This window comes from Mus musculus, chromosome 5 (genome assembly GCF_000001635.26).
Source record: "Mus musculus strain C57BL/6J chromosome 5, GRCm38.p6 C57BL/6J".
In the NCBI taxonomy this organism is placed as follows: domain Eukaryota; kingdom Metazoa; phylum Chordata; class Mammalia; order Rodentia; family Muridae; genus Mus; species Mus musculus.
In genome coordinates this window covers 114,217,050-114,234,684 of record NC_000071.6, presented here as the reverse complement: position 1 = coordinate 114,234,684, position 17,635 = coordinate 114,217,050, and the positions used below count along the sequence as shown (strand labels likewise).

General features: G+C 50.1%; 1 protein-coding gene across 5 annotated transcripts in view; it reads right to left on the bottom strand.

The window, feature by feature from the left end:
* The window catches only part of Acacb (acetyl-Coenzyme A carboxylase beta), a 104,441-nt gene that overhangs the window by 16,077 nt on the left and 70,729 nt on the right, over positions 1-17,635 (bottom strand). For all 5 annotated transcript variants that reach the window (XM_006530111.3, XM_006530113.3, XM_006530112.3 and 2 more), the window contains 13 exons: positions 16,947-17,036; positions 15,705-15,823; positions 11,316-11,453; positions 10,778-10,877; positions 10,589-10,696; positions 9,055-9,111; positions 8,790-8,831; positions 7,793-8,008; positions 5,999-6,154; positions 4,751-4,954; positions 3,815-3,970; positions 1,716-1,838; positions 1,333-1,602 (listed from right to left, as the gene is read on the bottom strand). In XM_006530111.3, coding sequence (XP_006530174.1) covers positions 1,333-1,602; positions 1,716-1,838; positions 3,815-3,970; positions 4,751-4,954; positions 5,999-6,154; positions 7,793-8,008; positions 8,790-8,831; positions 9,055-9,111; positions 10,589-10,696; positions 10,778-10,877; positions 11,316-11,453; positions 15,705-15,823; positions 16,947-17,036 — 1,779 coding nt within the window. The remainder of the gene's footprint in view (positions 1-1,332; positions 1,603-1,715; positions 1,839-3,814; positions 3,971-4,750; positions 4,955-5,998; positions 6,155-7,792; positions 8,009-8,789; positions 8,832-9,054; positions 9,112-10,588; positions 10,697-10,777; positions 10,878-11,315; positions 11,454-15,704; positions 15,824-16,946; positions 17,037-17,635) is intronic.

Genomic DNA, 17,635 nt, shown 5'->3' with positions numbered 1-17,635 from the left:
TTAAACTGAGACTACCCTAAAGATATATATTTTTTTAAAATAGAAAATTAATTTTTGACTCCCAAAGTGCTTTTTTCTACTGTAGGGAAACAGCGTCACTGTCTAAAGGACATGTTCTGTGTGAGAGTGGCCACCCCACCCTGCTGCCTCACATCAGGGCTGAGTGCCTACAGTGACAGGAGAGGGGGTGGAGAGGAAGGAGCCCTGGAAGCTTGCTTGTCACCTAGCCTAGAAGCCCTGGCAGATCCCAAGCAGAGGAGGACCTGTTCACACACACACACACACACACACCTTCACACATGTACCTACATATATACACATGCACGTTAGCACCCATGTGCACACACAGAGTGTGCACAGACACACACGTGCATCCTCACGTGCACACACACAGTGTGCACAGACACACACATGCATCCTCACGTGCACACACACATGTATACAGTACACCCTCACACATGCACACACAAACACATGTGCCCTCACACATGCACCCACATGTGCAGACACACATGCACCCTCACATATGCACATGTGTGCCCTCACACATGCACCCACATGTGCAGACACACATGATCTAAGGCCCTGGTGTGGGACATCACTCACTTTGCATTCTGGGTACACATGGATTTAGAAGCCATCGCATGTCACCTACATATCTACAAGTTCTTGCTGTCATTCCCCTAAAGGGGTGTTTTTAAGCCATTTCCTGATAATCACTATGTCCCAAAGCATTTGTTTCTTGATGTTGCTTGTGTGTGTGTGTGTGTGTGTGTGTGTGTGTGTGTGTGTGCATGTGTGTGAGTTAGACAGGTCTCACTACATAGGCCAGCCTGGCTGTGAACTCTATCCTTCTGCCTCAGCCTCCCCACGGCTCAGACACACATGTGGCACTGTGCCTGTCTCAGTGAATCTGAGTTACATAACTGACAGTGGGCTTACAGCCCCTTTCCCACCGTCTCACAGGAACCTTGACACCCTATCAATGCTATGTGGGCTCTGCCTCTCTTACCTGCATGCGGTCAGAAGCAGTTTAGATTTTGAATTTTTTTTCAGGCGGGCATATCTGCATATAATGAGATATCCAGGGAGTGAGGTACCAAGTCTAAACACAACATTCACCCGTGTTACTCAGATACCTCACGTACAGCATCTTCAGGTACTTGCGTTCTGACTGAAACTCAGCGAGTGAAGTTGGGTGAGACTTTCTGTTTGGGACGTCACACTGATACCTAAGCTTTGGATCCGGAAGTGTTTCTCATAAGGAGGCTTTTGGGTTAGGGATGATCTACCTAGGTAAGCATCACACCGCCACCCCCACATCTGACGTACTTTGTGGGGATCCTCTGGGTCCACCCAAGCCACTTGGAATATCTGTTTGATCTCCTCAGCCAGGCCCATACGGGCCCCGCTGTTAGCTGCCAGGTAGATTTGGGGGATGCCCTCTGTCCGGGCCATCTCAGACGCTCGCAGGTACAGGAAGTCCTCCCCTATGCCGAAAGAGCCGATTTGGAAGGTGATGTCATTGCCGATGACAACGGCGTCCCGGCCTTCTGGATACTCCGGGGTCTTGAACCTCATTTTGAAGGCCACCATGCCCACCTGGGAATGAGATGAAGGCTAATTGAAATGCCTCCAGGTTCTTCCAGACGACATCTAAAGCAAGCTGACCCCAGCTGAGTTCTGCCGGGCCCAGCCTCACGTTCACCTCCTACCTCGTTACAACCAGGAAGCCGGTTCATCTCCACCAGCTGACCTTGAGAGTCCAACACCAGCTCTGTGTATGTCAGGATATCTTTGGGGTACTTCTCTGGGGAGCCCCACAGTTTAAAGAGAGCCTGGGGGAGAGGAAAAGCTTGTAGTCGTGGGTAGGGAAAGTGCTGCCCTTCCTGGTTGGAGGTGACATGTCAGAGTGCCAGGTCTTCAATCACACTCCCCATCCCCTTTTATTGAGACAGTCTGTCTGTCTGTCTGTCTCTGTCTCTCTCTCTCACACATACACACACCACACACACTCACTGAACCCCGAGCTCACTTACTGTCTAGACTGACTGCCAGCAAGTCCCAGAAATCCCCCTGTGTCTGCCTCCAAGAGCTCAGAATTTCTCGTGCACTCTCCCATGCCTGGCTTTTTTTTTTTTTTTAATGTGGGTGCCCTGGAGGTCTGAACTCGGGCTGTCACTCCCGTGTGACAAGCCTGATACCCACTGAGCCACTTCTCCAGCCAGAATGTATTTTTCAAAGTATTGACTCAGCTTGGTACCAGATAGCTCAATGGTTAAGAGAGATTTATGGTTCCTCCAGAGGCCCCAGGACCCACATTAGGAAGCTCACAACTATCCATGACTCTAGTTTCAGGGGATCCAACACCCTCTGGGCTCAGCTGGCCCCTGGATGCATGTAACATGGTGTGAATAAACTCGGCATGCATGCACAAGAAGAAGAACAGAGAAACCCTGCACTCATGTGCCCATGTGTGCCAGGGGAGTCAGATGCTGGGTCTGGTGGGCGTGTCACAGATGGGTGATACTTTATGTCCCTTACCCCTTCCTTTCTACAGGATCTAAATCAATGGCTCTCAACTTTCCTAATGTTGTGAGCCTTTAATACAGTTCCTCGTGTTGCGGTGACCCCTCCCCCGAACCATAGCATTATTTTTGTTGCTACTTCTTAAGTCTAATTTTGCTACTGTGATAAATGACAATATAAATATCTGATATGGAGGATACCTGATATTCAATCCCTGAGAAAGGGTCGTTCAAACCCTGCAGGGGTCTATATCCCCAGGTTGGGAACTGCTGGTCTAAATGGATAGTCAGAAAAACCTAATATTTTCTTCTGAGACAGACTCTCACTAGGTTATATAGGCAGGCCTCTAACTCCCATCGAGTGATGCCCCTGTCTCAGCCTTCTGAACAGCTGAGACTGCAGACAGGTGCCACTGCACCTGGATCCCAGACACTGGGATCAGGGTAGGACTAAGATTCCTCAAAGCCAGTATCAATTGCACCAGTGTCGATTTCCTGTGTCACCGCACACTGTGACTTATCAGAATGTGTCCCTGGGGAAATGGCTCATTCTTTTTTCCCTGTACTGTTTTTGTGACTTCTTGGTTATCAAGGGACTAATTACTTTAAAGCAAAATGTACACTGCATATATATATATGCACATGCATGCATGTCCCGCCTCCGTTCCAGGGTCTGCCTAGCCTCAGAGTAGGGCTGGCAGGCAGCAGTTAACATATAAACGTGCAAACAGATCAGAAGTAGGGGCTGGAGGTGATGGCACAGGCAGTAAAGTGGGGTCCTCAAAAGCATAAGGACCAGGGTTAATCCCATAGAGCTGAGGAGATGGAGACTGGAGAAAACCTGGTGGCAACCTCCAGGTTAACTGAGAGACCCTATCTCAAAAAACAGGATGGAGAACAAAGAAAATACCTGATGTTGCACGCGCACGCACGCGCACACACACAGACACACACACACACACACATACACACGCAAATACACAAACAACCCAGAAGCAAAGATTAAAATGTTGAACAATTTGTCACACGTCATTATTGATTACGAGATCCCCCCCCCCACCCGATTCCCTTTGCTTCCTAAGCTTCTATATAGCACATCACTTAACAAGCTAAAGTTCAATTTGTCTCGGGGAGAGAAAGTACCATGAAGTCAGTCATCCCAGCATGAATTAATTCGTCCTAGGAAGACCTCATCTAGAACCGGTCTCAGAAGCATAACTTAGGACAAGGGATGGATTCCCATGGAAGGAGGGGAAAGGCTTCACGTCTGAGCCCGTGAGACGAACCTGCCTGAACATCTCTGGGAAGTCGTACACATAGGTGGTCCCGAGGGACTGTGCCTGGAATCGCTTAGCCTGGAGCAGGTCCTTGGTGACATAGGGTGTATTGATCAGCATCCCATGCAGGCTACCTTGCTTGTTGCCAAAGGAATGAAACATGATCTGGACAGAAAGAAAGAAGACGGGAAGGGGCTGGAGAGGCAACTCAGAGGTTAAGAGCACTGGCTGCTCTTCTAGTGGACCTAGGTTTGAGTCCCACCCCAACCTGAGTCCTGGCAACAAAAGTTCAGTGGAGAGGCAGATCCACTGTGCAGAGATCACGCCCTTTGCCGCGTGGGAACTGAGCCTGTGGGAGACAGAGCCTCACCCACAAGGTATGCAGATAAGAACCATGGGAATCTACGTGCGGTCTGTACCTGAGCAATCAGAAGGACACCTGTGTCACTTTACAGTTTAGGTAGCACGCTATGGTCAACTGCATCATGTCCTTGGGGGAAGCTGGGTTAGCGTAGACCTCAGCTAATATTTCGTTCTGCACTACCTTTGCAACTCGAGAGTTTTGAGTTTCATCATTTCAACTTTAAAGAGTGCGTGGATACACACAGAGGCAGGAACACATGTGTATTGATACACGCATGCACATGTAAAATAGTCTGGGGCTCGTTTCTGCAAGGTGTTTGGGGGAAACATGTCTCTCTGTCGGACCAGTGGCAGTGAGCTCTGCACGGTTAATGGCCACACACTCCACTGCCCACCGGCGACGTGGCCCCAGGATGGACTCTGCCAAGGGGGCCAATGGTTCTGCTTAGGAGGATGGACAAACAGAAAACTACCACATCCACCACGCCCTGAAGCCATCTACTGGAAGCTGCCATGATCCAAGGTGGCTTCCACTGATGCCTGGAACATCTGGGCTCAAGACCCTAGCTGGTGCGCCCTTACATTTCCGGATCTGGAGTCCGTCACTTCTCTATAGAGGCTGATGTCCAGGTAGTAGCCAGACTCGTTGGTGATGAAGAGGCGGATGGGGATGGCACTATCTGAGGTTGTCTGACGGATGTTGATCTTAACCTCGGCCTGCAGCACTCGGAGCTTCCACAGACGGCTGCCATAGCGCATGACCATGTCACGCACCGACTCCTCGATCTGCAAAGAAGCGCAGCACCGTCAGAGCCTGACCCACACACACGGTCAAGGGCACAGTGAAGCGTGCAGGAGGCAAGGAGCCCAGCAGCGACAGAAACTATTAGCGGCTAACCACCGATGGGGATGGGACACAGGGGCTTGTGCATTCCAGGCAGGTGCTCTGCTGCTGAGCTATATCCTCAGTGATGGGGTGACGAGTCACCCTATCTCTCTCTACCTCCCAGGCCATCACAGTTTTCTTCTGGACTGCGTGGACCAGTCAGGCCAGGGCATCCATGTGGGTCCTGTGACTCCTACAGATACTGACATCTTCTCTGGTTCTAGAATCACCAATAATTAAAGGTCTGTCTCCTGAAGTATTGGCCTGTGCACAGTGCCCCTGCCTCAGACCTTAGGCTCTCTCCTACAACAGCAGATCCTAGAGTTAGAGAGGGAATAAGCTCTGCCTGACATTCTAGACACACGTGTTGTCTGAGCCCAAACATCTGGACATTCTAGCGGGTCTGTTCTCCCCTGACTCTCAGCTAACCACATGTGTTCATCCTGGTGATGGTTTGTATGTGCTCAGCCCGGGAATGGCACTATAAGAGGGTGTGGCCCTGTGGGAGGAGGTGTGGCCTTGTTGGAGTGGGTGTGGCCTGTTGGAGGAGATGTGGCCTTGTTGTAGGAGGTGTGGTCCTGTTGGAGTAGGTGTGGGTTTTAAGACCCTCATCCTAGCTGCCTGGAAGCCAGGCTTCCGCTAGCTGCCTTCAGATGAAGATGTAGAACTCTCAGCTCCTCCTGCACCATGCCTGCCTGGATGCTGCCATGCTCCCGCTTTGATGATAATGAACTGAACCTCTGACCCTGTAAGCCAGCCCCACTTAAATGTTGTCCTTATAAGAGTTGCCTTGGTCATGATGTCTGTTTGAAGCAGTCAAACCCTGGTTGAGACAATCCTAGAACTTGGGCCTGGAGGACCGGGAGACTTGACCCCAGAGCGATGTGGCATGAAGAACAGTGGGAAAACACACCCGGGGCCCAGGAAAGCCGCAGCGGTACAACCTTGAGCGGGTCCATGATGACTGTGGGCACAAAGTTGAGGAAGATGTGGTTGCAGTCAGTGCGCACACTGGTGTTGTTGAACGCCACCTCCAGCTCGTCCATGGCTTCCAGCAGCAGCCGCTCACCTTCGTTCTGCAGGTACTCGAAGGAGGCTTCCTGCCAAAGGGAGAGCAAGGAGGCTAGCCTCAGCCGGTGGCCTTGTACCTAGCTCATGCTCCCCCTCTTCCTGGCGTGTCTGGTGAGATGGCAGAGCATTGCTGTGGGCAGAAAGCTGTTGAGGCTGTGAGCCGTGTTCTGCACCCTGCTCCTCAGACATCTACACTGTGGCATCAGGGTATGCTTGGGAGTAGTGGGGCTTGCTGCCAAGCCTGACGGCCCGAGTTCAGTCTCCAGATCCCACACAGTAGGAGAGAATAGACCCCCACAATTGTCCTCCTGCACCCACACATGTGCTATGGTGGTTCCTCTCACCCTCGGTACATGCATATACCCCCGATACATACATACATAATACATACATGTAATTTTGTAGTTTTTAAATTCATCAGTAGCCAATTTGATCTTTTTAAAATCAGCCCTCCTCCCATCCCCAACATACCCAGTATGTCCATGGGCACGTAACTAAATGGGATGCCTCATGAATGGGTCTTTGTTCACATAGAGCATTGCCCACAAGTAAAACCACAATTGTCTGAGTGTCCTGCCTACACTGGCCCTGACCTTCCATTCCATACAGGGATGGACTCAGCTCCAGAAGGATCATCAGTAGGCCTGACCCTCCACTGAAGGACTCTTGGTCTCTTTTTTTTGTTTGTTTGTTTTTTGAGACAGGGTTTCTCTGTGCAGCCCTGGCTGTCCTGGGACTCTGGTTCTAGAAAGATCATCAACTCACTCTGAAGACCAGGCTGGCCTCGAACTCGGAGATCTGCCTGCCTCTGCCTCCTGAGTGCTGGGAATAAAGACGTGCGCCACCACATCTGGCTTGGCACTCTCACGTGATTTTTTTAAAAGCATATGTATGTGTGGTATTATATTTGTATGATGTATGTGTGTGCTATGTGTCCATGTGTGCACACCAGTGCTAAGGAACATGTGAGCACTTGTGTGTTAAGGCCTAAAGTTGATGGTATCCTCTATGAATTGCTCTCTGCTTCCTTTTATTTTTTTAATTTTTAAATTGTGTGTATGGGGGGGGCGTATGTGTGAGTGCATGCAGTGACCATGGAGTCCCCGGGTGACAGATCCCATGCAGCTGGAGTTACAAGCAGCTGTGGGCCGTGCCCCCAGCCTTCCACTCTTTCTGGGCACAGGGTGTCTCACCAGACCTGAAGCTTGCTCACTCTGGTGAGCCTCCTTGTCCTGGGGATTCCCTGTCTCTGCTGGGATCACAGGGAACCCATACCTGAGTAGTTTTCATGTGGGCTCTGGGCCCAACTCCTCTGGCTTGCACAACGGTGAGTGCTTCATCTCCTGACCCACGCCGTCCCACCCTCAGCTTGACTTTGTAATAACATTTGAATTTTCACAATGTGATCGTTACCAGTCATTGATCAGAAAATACAAGAAATTCCCTGAACAAGCCAGCATCTTTCTATCCCTTTAGCACTCTCTTCTACCCAGAAAATGTCAGAAAATAAGAATCTGACTGAAGTACCGCTAGCTGATGTGTCTGCAAGGAGTCAGGATACCTCCTGATCCCCAGAATGCAGCCCAGATGGGAATTTGAAAAGAGAAGGCCAGAGCAGAAGGACAAGCACTATGGTGGGGACAGGGAGCCACCCTGTGTCACCTTACCTTGGTGATCAGGTCTGAGTGCCGGATAATGGCTCGGATAAAGAACCTGTGGTCGGTCACCTCCAACCCTTCCTTCACCTTAGCGGCTCCCAGGTAAAGATGCATCTTGTGGTTGGCACAGGGCACAGCGGTCAGGTCAAAGTTGCGCATCCGGCTCAGCTCCAGCTGGAAGGCCAGGGCAGGCTCCAAGTGGCGATAAATCCGGTCTTCTGCAAACTGTAGGCCAGCCAGAGAGAGGACAGTCCATTTGTCACTGTGACAGCAGCATGCCTGCATGACCCAGGCTGCATGTTGCTGAGCCTGGTGCTCAGAAACGAGCCCTTATTGGGGTACCTCGTCACTAGCAATCTCTGAGGCTCAAGGGGTTTGCAGGTCATGGGCATTGCGAAAGCAACTCCTGAGGATGCCCTGCTTGCCCCAGGACATGCCAGAGCCATGAGGCTGCTGTCTGTCAGCGTCTCTTATTCTTCAACTTCTGAACCTGGCTTCTTTATGGAAGAAAGTTTCTCAAAGGAATCAACTGGCAGTTTTGGAAACTGAACTGAAGAGAAAAATAACAAGTCCCTATGTCCGCTACCCCCAAATAAGGATGTTGTTTACTCGAGTAAAACAGACCCAGAACCATCAAAATACAAAGCGCTGAGCTCATAAGGCCACCTGCTCTAGAACGGGAGTCAGCAAAAAAGTTTTAGGGTGATGAGCCATACAGGCTCAGTGACTGTGAAAATCATGACAGCAAATCCAACGGCTGTATCTGTGTACCAATAGAGATTTACTTATAAAGCAGGCAGCCAGCTTACTGAGTACAGCAGCAAACGCAAAATACATCAAGTGAGCAGGAGCCCTGTGTGCCCAAGCTCGCTAAAGGATACATGAGGATCCTTGTGGCGGCATGATTCCAGGGAAAAGTGAGGGCCCATACTTTAGGCTCTGAGCATGCCCATGGGGGCACATGAAGGATACTCAGAAATAATAATATCAACACCTTCGCTCTTACCTCATCCCTCGCTCTGAACGTGAAGAACTTGGGGAATTCTCTCTGCCAAAAGAAATCCATGCAAAAGACAATTCAGTGAAAGTAGACTCCGAGCCCTGCCCCTGCTAATTTTGTAATCGTTAAAAATGGCTCAGTCTGCTTCCACAAGGAATCATCTGGAAACATGGTCCCAATTGCTTCTAACTTACCCTTGAGAATAATTATTAAGTACCCGGCCTGAGGCTCAGAGAACAGGGAAGACGATGGACTAAGGACTGGGACTAACCTCTTGGGCAACAAGGAATGTGATTCTTCGGAGTCCGTAATCCACAAGGATGTGCTTCTGCGTTGAAAAGCACAGATACGGCGGAAGATTATTTGGTTGGTAAGGGCCTGGTGTGCTGACGTATGCTGCTACATGGATGAACTCCACAAGCACACTAACTGCAGGAAGCCAGTCAAAGGCTCCCCTAGCAGCCAACATTCAGGATGAGCGAGTCTACAGAGCCGGGAAGTAGGTCGGTGGCTGCCTCTGCTGGGCTGGGGAGAAGGTTGAGAGAGCTCGGGGTTCTGCTTCTCAGGTGATGTTCTCAAACTGACAGTGTGCATAGTTGAAAAGCATCAAGTTGTACATTTTGTGATTTTTTTTTTTTTGGTAGTAACGGGATTTGAACCTAGAGCCCATAGTATGCCAGGCAAGAGCGCTACCACTGAGCTATATCCTCAGTCTGAATTCAATGGCCGTGTTATATACTGATGCTGTGTGCACTGGAAGTTATGAGGCATATGTGTAAGGGTTCAGACTCCAATGCTATGGACAGAAAACACAAGAGCAGATTGAACTGAGTCAGGACACAGCCACACTGTCTTGTGGGGGTGACCAGGAGTGTCCACTTTTGGTCTGAACTTTAATTAGCAGGGTAAAAACCTGTCATGGTTTGCATATGCTACACCAAGTGAGGGGCACTATTAGGAAAAGGGGCCCTGCTGGAGTAGGTGTGGCCTTGTTGGAGGAGGTGTGTCACTGTGGGTTCGGGCTTTAAGACCCTCATCCTAGCTGCCTTGAAGCCAGTCTTCTGCTAGCAGCCTTCAGATGAAGATATAGAACTCTCAGCTCCTCCTGCACCATGCCTGCCTGGATGCTGCCATGCTTCCTACCTTAATAATGGACTGAACCTCTGACCCTGTAAGCCAGTCCCAATTAAATGTTGTCTTTATAAGAGTTGCCTTGGGGGCTGGAGAGATGGCTCAGTAGTTAAGAGCACCAACTGCTCTTCTGAAGGTCCTGAGTTCAAATCCCAGCAGCCACGTGGTGGTTCACAACCATCCATAATGAGATCTGATGCCCTCTTCTGGTGCATCTGAAGACAGCTACAATGTACTTAGATATAATAATAAATCTATATATTAAAAAAAAAAAGGCTTGGCTGCCAGTTGATAGGTGTCCTAGTTTGCCTTAAAAAAAAAAAAAAAAAAGAGTTGCCTTGGTCATGGTGTCTGTTCACAGCAGTAAAACCCTAAGACAAAACCCATCTAGCTATATCTGCGCTTGATTTATTGTATGTTTATGAGTGTCATGCTCCTATGTATATCTGTGTACCACAGTGTTGTGGATGGTTGCCAGCTGCCACATGGGTGCTGGGAATTGAACCTGAATCCTCTGCAAGAGCAGTGAGAGCCCCTTACCCACTGAGCCATCTCTCCTGCCCTCCCCATCAACCTTTGACTTTATTCCCAGCCTGAGGTATTTTGTGACAGCAACAACACAAAGGTCAAGACAGCCTGTCCTCCGAGGTACCCCAGAGGCACGAGGGGAATACCTTGGACTGTACAAAGGCACGGAAGACTGGCACCAGCGCCTCGTCCTCCATGTGGTCGGCACACTGGATGGCCACATTCAGGATGTGGATGGGTTCCTCTCGGAGGCTCTGCAAGAGAGAAACAGGGGCTGAGGCAAGAGGGCGGGGCTAGAGCCTGCCACGCCCCCCAACACTGTCCATTGGGCTTACCTTGCTGTCTTCCTCTGAGTACAGGGAAGTGCACGCCTTACTGAAGAGAAGAGTGTCTGTCTGCACGTTGGCAAAGCAGGAGATGACTTCATCAAAGTTCCTGTGGGGTAGGACAGAAGAAAGTTGAGGGACCCCTGCCTCTAAAGGATGAGGCCAGTCCCTGTGGTAGAACAGCATGCTAGAACTTTGGGCTCCTGTCTAGCCAAGTCCCATGGGCCAGCCTTTCCTATTACTCCCCGAGGAGTCTGTAATTTTTTTTTTTTAAGATTTATTTATATAAGTACACTGTAGCTATCTTCAGTCACACCAGAAGAGGGCATCAGATCCCATTACAGATGGTCATGAGCCACCATGTGGTTGCTGGGAGTTGAACTCAGGACCTCCAGAAGAGCAGTCAGTGCTCTTAACCGCTGGGCCATCTCTCCAGCCCGAGTCTGTAATTCTTAACTGCGGTGCCCGAATCTGGGTCTCCCCAAGCCCAAGTGTTAATGAATGAGTGGCTGGGGCTGGAGAAGCCCATACAGCCCCTACACCCTACCTGGTGAATTCTTCAAATCTCCTGAAGGCCACCATGGCCCCCATCCGCTGGCACAGTGGGGAGAAGCCACTGTCCATGAAGAGTTCTGTGCTGTGCCTCAGCAGGTCGGGGTTGGAGACACTGATGGGCACGGCCATCCTGCAGGGTGAGGAGAGAGGGAGGCTGAGGAGAGAGGGAGGCTGAGGAGAAAGGGAGACTGGGGCAGTTGTTGCCAACTCGGCCCTCAAAGCTCTTCCTGGGACGGATGCTTTGGAAAGCCAGATCAGGATAAGATGCTTCCGTAGATAGGTAGGGTCTGAAATGGGGGCTACGAGGGAGGACTTGAGGTTGCTGGGCAGGTGCTGAGGGGGTCGCATCAGACTCCTCAGGACACAGGAAGTGAGTGAGTGAGTGAATGAGTGAATGATGACCGCATAAGCGAGTTTAGTCACATGAATGAGTGATGCACACATATAAACAAGTTCAGTCCAGCCACAGTCCCGAGGGAAATCCAGAGAGGCAAACGTAGACACACAGAAGAGGTACGCTCCCAGCCTCAGTTTCCCCTGGAGATCCCATCTTCAGGCAGCTGGGGAGGAGGCAAGTTTGGTCCAGGATTGCCCCAGGCCTCCAATCCCCTCATCCTTTCCCCTGTCTTGGGATGAAGTCAGTGGCTGTTAAGGGTTTAGAGAGCCACTGTTCCCAGGAACCAAAACAGGCATGTGAGGACTCTGGAATCAGGTATGGGAGGGATGAATCCATTAAGTGTAAAAACAGAATGTTCATAGAAGCTGGAACCACCCCGCCCTTCCTAGGAAGGAGGGCTGTTGTGAGGGTGGCCCATGGCTGGTGTATGGGGACTTGGGAAAGGTCCCCTTTGCCTAAATGAATGTGGCTTTGCTGGGCCTGTGCTGCTGTAGCCAACGGTATAGTGGATTCCAAGCCTCTACCTCTATCCTTTCCTGGGAGCCGGGGAATTTTCTTCTTCAAAATGAACAAACCAACCAACCCAGGGTCTTGTGTGTTGGTCTGCCTGGCCTTAAACGCTGCTTGTCTCCTGAGCGCTGCTATTTCCGCCTTACCAGACCCAGGTTAGAGCCTATCTGGGCAAAAGCCAATAAGAAGCCCATGTGCCAACCAAGCTCAGATACCTCACAAACTCATGGTAATGATTGATCTTCCTTTCTAATTTTACTGGAGTTAGAATCACCCTGCAGAATGGTGAAGTGCATTTCTGGGTGTGTCTGGGAAGGCCTGGGCATGTATGTAGGTCCCCCCTGAAATAGTACGTGACCCCCATGTCCCTTAGGGAAGTCACGGTCCTGCTCAGACAAAACAGTCAGAGAGAAAACAACTCCTGTGGGACAATTTCAAAATGCTGCATTACACACACACACACACACACACACACACACCCCCCACAGGTACTGACTGCACATACACATACATACATGCACACACCCATGCTCACAGACTACCATCCTTAAAAAAGCTGAATCAATACAAGACCTGTCTCATAATGGGGCAAAAAGAACTGCAGGCCTTTAAAAAAGAAAAAATAAGAAAGGTTAAAAAAGCAAACAGATAAAAACAAAAAACGGGGCGCTGGAGCCGCCTCCTGGGGGCCTTCCTTCTCATCTATAAGGCGTGCTCTTTCAAAAGCAACAGGAAGAGAAACACCTGTAAAGTCCTGAGGGAGGGGCTGTGGAAGGGTGGAAGGGCTCTTGCCTCACAGGCCTGATGATGTGAGTTCCATTCCCAGAACCCACATAAGGGTGAAAGAAAAGAGCAGGCCCCAGGGACTTGTCCTCTGACCTCCACACACCTTTCTTTCAATCACACACACAAACCTGCACCTATCTCACACACATACTTACACACACATCTCACACATGCACACCTGGCACACATCTCTTGCACACATCTACACACATACCTACACTCTCTTACACACTCATACCTGCATACACACGTCACACACCATACACATATACCTGCACACACCTCTCACACACACATTCTATATGTGTCTCTCAAACACATCTGCACACTCATCTCACACCTGCATACATGTAACACACATCACACATGTACTTCCACACATGTCTCTCTCACACACACATATATACCTGCACATGTCTCTCTCTCACACACACCTATGCATACATCATACACCCACCTGCATATTCATCTTTCTTACACACACACCTGCACACACATCTCTCTTACACACACACCTGCACACCTTTCTTATACACACATGCCGGCACACGTGTCACACATATGCATATCTCCCTCACGCACACACACATCACACATGCATGTACACATACATGCAAATACACATGAACACATACATCATACCCCTCTCACACACATTCACATCACACACACATGCACACACATCTCATACAACACATACATACACATATACATTCACGCACAAAGATAATAAATAAAACAAAAGCACAAGAGAACCAGGAAAACCTGCTCAGGAAAACACGGACCCTGCCTCATATATATGAGTTCTGACTCTTGGAACCCAAGTTACATGACCTCCACTCTAGCCACAAGCAAGGCCTCTGAGAAACCCACAGAGACTCCAAGACAGAGGTACCAGGGATAGTGGCAGGGAGGGAACCTTTGGATCTCGGTGGGGAGATATAACTACATTCTAGAAGGTTCCATACTCTACTGGGCTTCTGAAATAAGAGGGGTTAAAGAGACTATGAGCAGTGTGCGGTCAGACAGACGTCCCCATGAGAACACTCCCAGAGGACACAGACAAGCCACACCCTTGGTCCTGCTTCTGGTTCCCAGCAGCCGCAGGCGCCAGCAACAGAGCTCTCAGTGAGACTATGATTCAGGCCCTGGCTCCTATGCTCAGCCTGTGGGAGAGAGGGGATCCAGGGACTCTTTTCTTCAAAACTGAGATGAAGGCCACTTCTGGTCAGCTGATGGAAGGGCTGAGGGGACCAAGAGCACAGATGCTGCAGGGTATTTGATCACACTGTGAACCCCGAGATTGTGCTGTTAACTGGAAAAACCTGTTTCTGATTGTGGTATGGTTCAGCCTTAGTACACAACTTTAATCCCAAACAATGAAGGTAAAATAAGTTTGTAGAAGAAAGCAGCCGTGTTTGAAACGATGTCTAATTGAGTGGCAGACAAAGTGACGAATCAGAGAAAGATTTGACAGAACAGGATATGCCCAACTCTCACCAAAGAAGAGAGGAAAGAGAGGCTACTTATAAGAGCAGTGCAGAGAGAGGAGGCCATTTGAATGGGAGAGTTTTTCAGAGGCAGGCTGGAGACAGGGTGAGCCAGAGAATGAGAAGGAGCCAGAAGATTAGAACAAATCTTTGCCAAAGTTAATTTGAGGCCAAGCAGGGCAACTCTGGAGAGGCCACGAGAAGCCAGACTGAATCAGCTTGGAGAGGAGTTTGAGCTAGAACAGCTGAGTGGATCAGCCAGCCAGAGCTCAGAAAGAGCTAGCAAGGGCGAGCTGATTCAGATGTAAGTCTCAGAGGCTGAAAACATCCTAGGCCTAAACATCCTAGGCCTAGACAAGATTGTACAGAGGCCGGAAGAACCAGCACTCAGCCTAGGTTAACAGACAGAGGCAGTAAACCTCGGAGACAACAATTACATCAGGAGAATAAAAGATACTTTACACATAGAGGCTTCTCACACTCCCCACCCCCACCCCCCACTAGTGTTACAGGACAGCAATTCTGTTTGTAAGAGTGCAAACCAAAACCGCCCCGAGACTGCTACCACAGCTTCACCTGTGCCAGGCACTGTCCTGGGGTGTGGTCTTAGCTCATTTACTTTCCCCAGTGGTCTGGGACAACACAGTCCACTGCAGTGATAGAATGTTGTAGAGCCCTGTATAATATGCAGCCAAGACCCACACATGACGACTCAGCACTTTAACATTTTGTTTTTATAAGTGTGTGTGCGTGAGTGTGTGAGTACGTGAGTGTATGCGTGTGTGTGCATGTGCGTGTGTGTGTGTGTGTGTGTGTGCACATGTGGAGGTCAGAGGACAACTTCCAAGAGTCCATTTTCTCCTTCTATCATGTGAGTCTCAAGGAGTGAGCTCAGGGCTTTGGGCTTGCAGGCCAGTGCCCTTGCCCTCTGCTCCATCTCACTGGCCCACATTTGAACACTACCTTGTGACTAACTAATTAGGTTGTCACTTCACGTCCACTGATGGGCATTCAAGGCAGCACTTGTGGGTCCCTGACAGGAGATGACACTGGGTGGCTGTCCTCGTTCCACAGATGAGCACGCAAGACTGCAGGAGACCTATGGCTGGGAAGGGGTCTGCCCAGCAGCCACGCATACTTGCTGGATCCTCCCGAAGACGAGACAGAGAGGAAAGAAACAAGGAAAACCAGTCCCTACCGGTTGGGGTGGGAAGAGGGCAGCATGAACTGGAACTCCACCACACAGGTGCCATCTGGGAGCTCCCGGTGCTGCAGGCTGTTTAGCTCGTAGGCGATGTAGCCTCTCCGCACGTAAACCTGAGGAAGCAGAGGGAGGACGCTGAACCTTCACAGAGACCAGGGCGAAGCTCTGTGCACAGGGCAGCTGCAGGCTCTCTAAGTTACACGAAAGGGGGGTTCTCAAGAGCCTAGGAGCAAACATTTCAGACTTTGGCAGACCTCATTCCTGAGGAAGCCCCTAGATTCTGCCATTATAGCATGGAAGCTGCCATGGGGGGGGGGGGGAGGGAATGAGAGCCAGGCAGTGGTGGCACACGCCTTTAATCCCATTACTTGGGAGGCAGAGGCAGATGGATTTCTGAGTTTGAGGCCAGCCTGGTCTACAGAGTGAGTTCCAGGACAGCCAGGATTACACAGAGAAAACTCTGTCTCAGAGGGGGGAAAAAAAAAAAACCTTTTTAAAAGCCAAAATAAAACCCTCACAGATACAACTGGGAAATAACCCTTGTCAAAATAACGTCTGATGGGGTGTGTGCTGGATCTCGAAAGTGAGGGCCCCTGCAGCTGACACAGTCTCAAAAGGCCAAACCAGTCTCTGTGAAGACCTAGGCAAAGCTGGCATGGCATGGGTGACCCACAGAGTCTAAAAGATGCAGGACAAGGCAGGGGAGTGGAGACACTGAGCTTGGAGGTCCAGGGTGAGACAAGACTGTTAGTGACTTAACTCAGTCTGGGGCAAGGAAGTTCCTGAACAGGAGACGTCAGTTCCTCATTGCAGGAGCAGAGGCAAACTGCAATCCTGAGAGGAATCTATTGGGACAGAGTGCCTGTCAGACACCCTGCCAGGCAAGCCTCTCCCTGTACAAGGGAGGTGGCTGTGTCCTCCGCTCCAGACAGAAAAGCCTTTAAGATACTGAATGCTCATGGATAAGAAGTTTGGACAGGGTGCATCTGGCTTAGCACTGGGGTGTGGCCCAGCTGTACCCTGGCAGTGTTACTGGTGTGGACTTTGCAAGAAAATCAATGAAGTGTGAATCCTGGCTCTGTCCCTGTCTGTGTGGCCCTGAGAAAATCACCTCACATCTCTGAGCTCAACTTAGCCCCTGTGAGAGAACAGAAACCCCTTCCTTAGAGAGAAAAGGTCACATTTGCAAGGCGCACAACATAGGGTCTCGGAGTGTGTGTCCCAGTTTCTCCTTACCTCCAGGGACGCCATACAGACAACCTTGTTCTCGTGATAGAAGAAAGTGGGCAGGACGTCGAATATGGTCGTTTCTGAAAGTATTAGTTTCTATGGGAAACATGAGGGGCCACAAAGCAAAAAGAACATGAGTAGGCGTGCCCCAGAAGCTGGAGGGTGGGGTGGGGTGAGGCGCAGGCACAAGTCACGGTCACTGTTGCAGTGTCCCATAGAGCCTTGGGAGAGCGAACAATGAAGGAGTGCGGGGTGACTGTGCCCAGGGCAGGGTCCCAGTTTCAAACACTGATGGGTGCCTGGAAGTTTATGATAAGCTAGGGCCCGGGCAGGAGCCCAGAAAGATAAAGTCAGTGCCAGCCCCCACCTCTATCCCAGTTCCCTGTCCCTACCCTAGTCCCCCCACAACTATCCCAACTCCCCCACCCCAGATCCCCCACTCCCACTGCAAAGGGCTCCCACCTCCTGCTATGCTCCAGAAAAAAAAGAAAAAAGGAAAGGAAGGAAGGAAGAAAGGAAGGAAGAAAGGAAGGAAGGAAGGAAGGAAGGAAGGAAGGAGGAAAGAAAGAAAGAAAGAAAGAAAGAAAGAAAGAAAGAAAGAAAGAAAGAAAGAAAGAAAGAAAGAAAGATGTTAACCCTGTATTGGCCAGGAAAGACTCAATCCTGCTGCCCTGTGCAAACAGATTTCCATACCT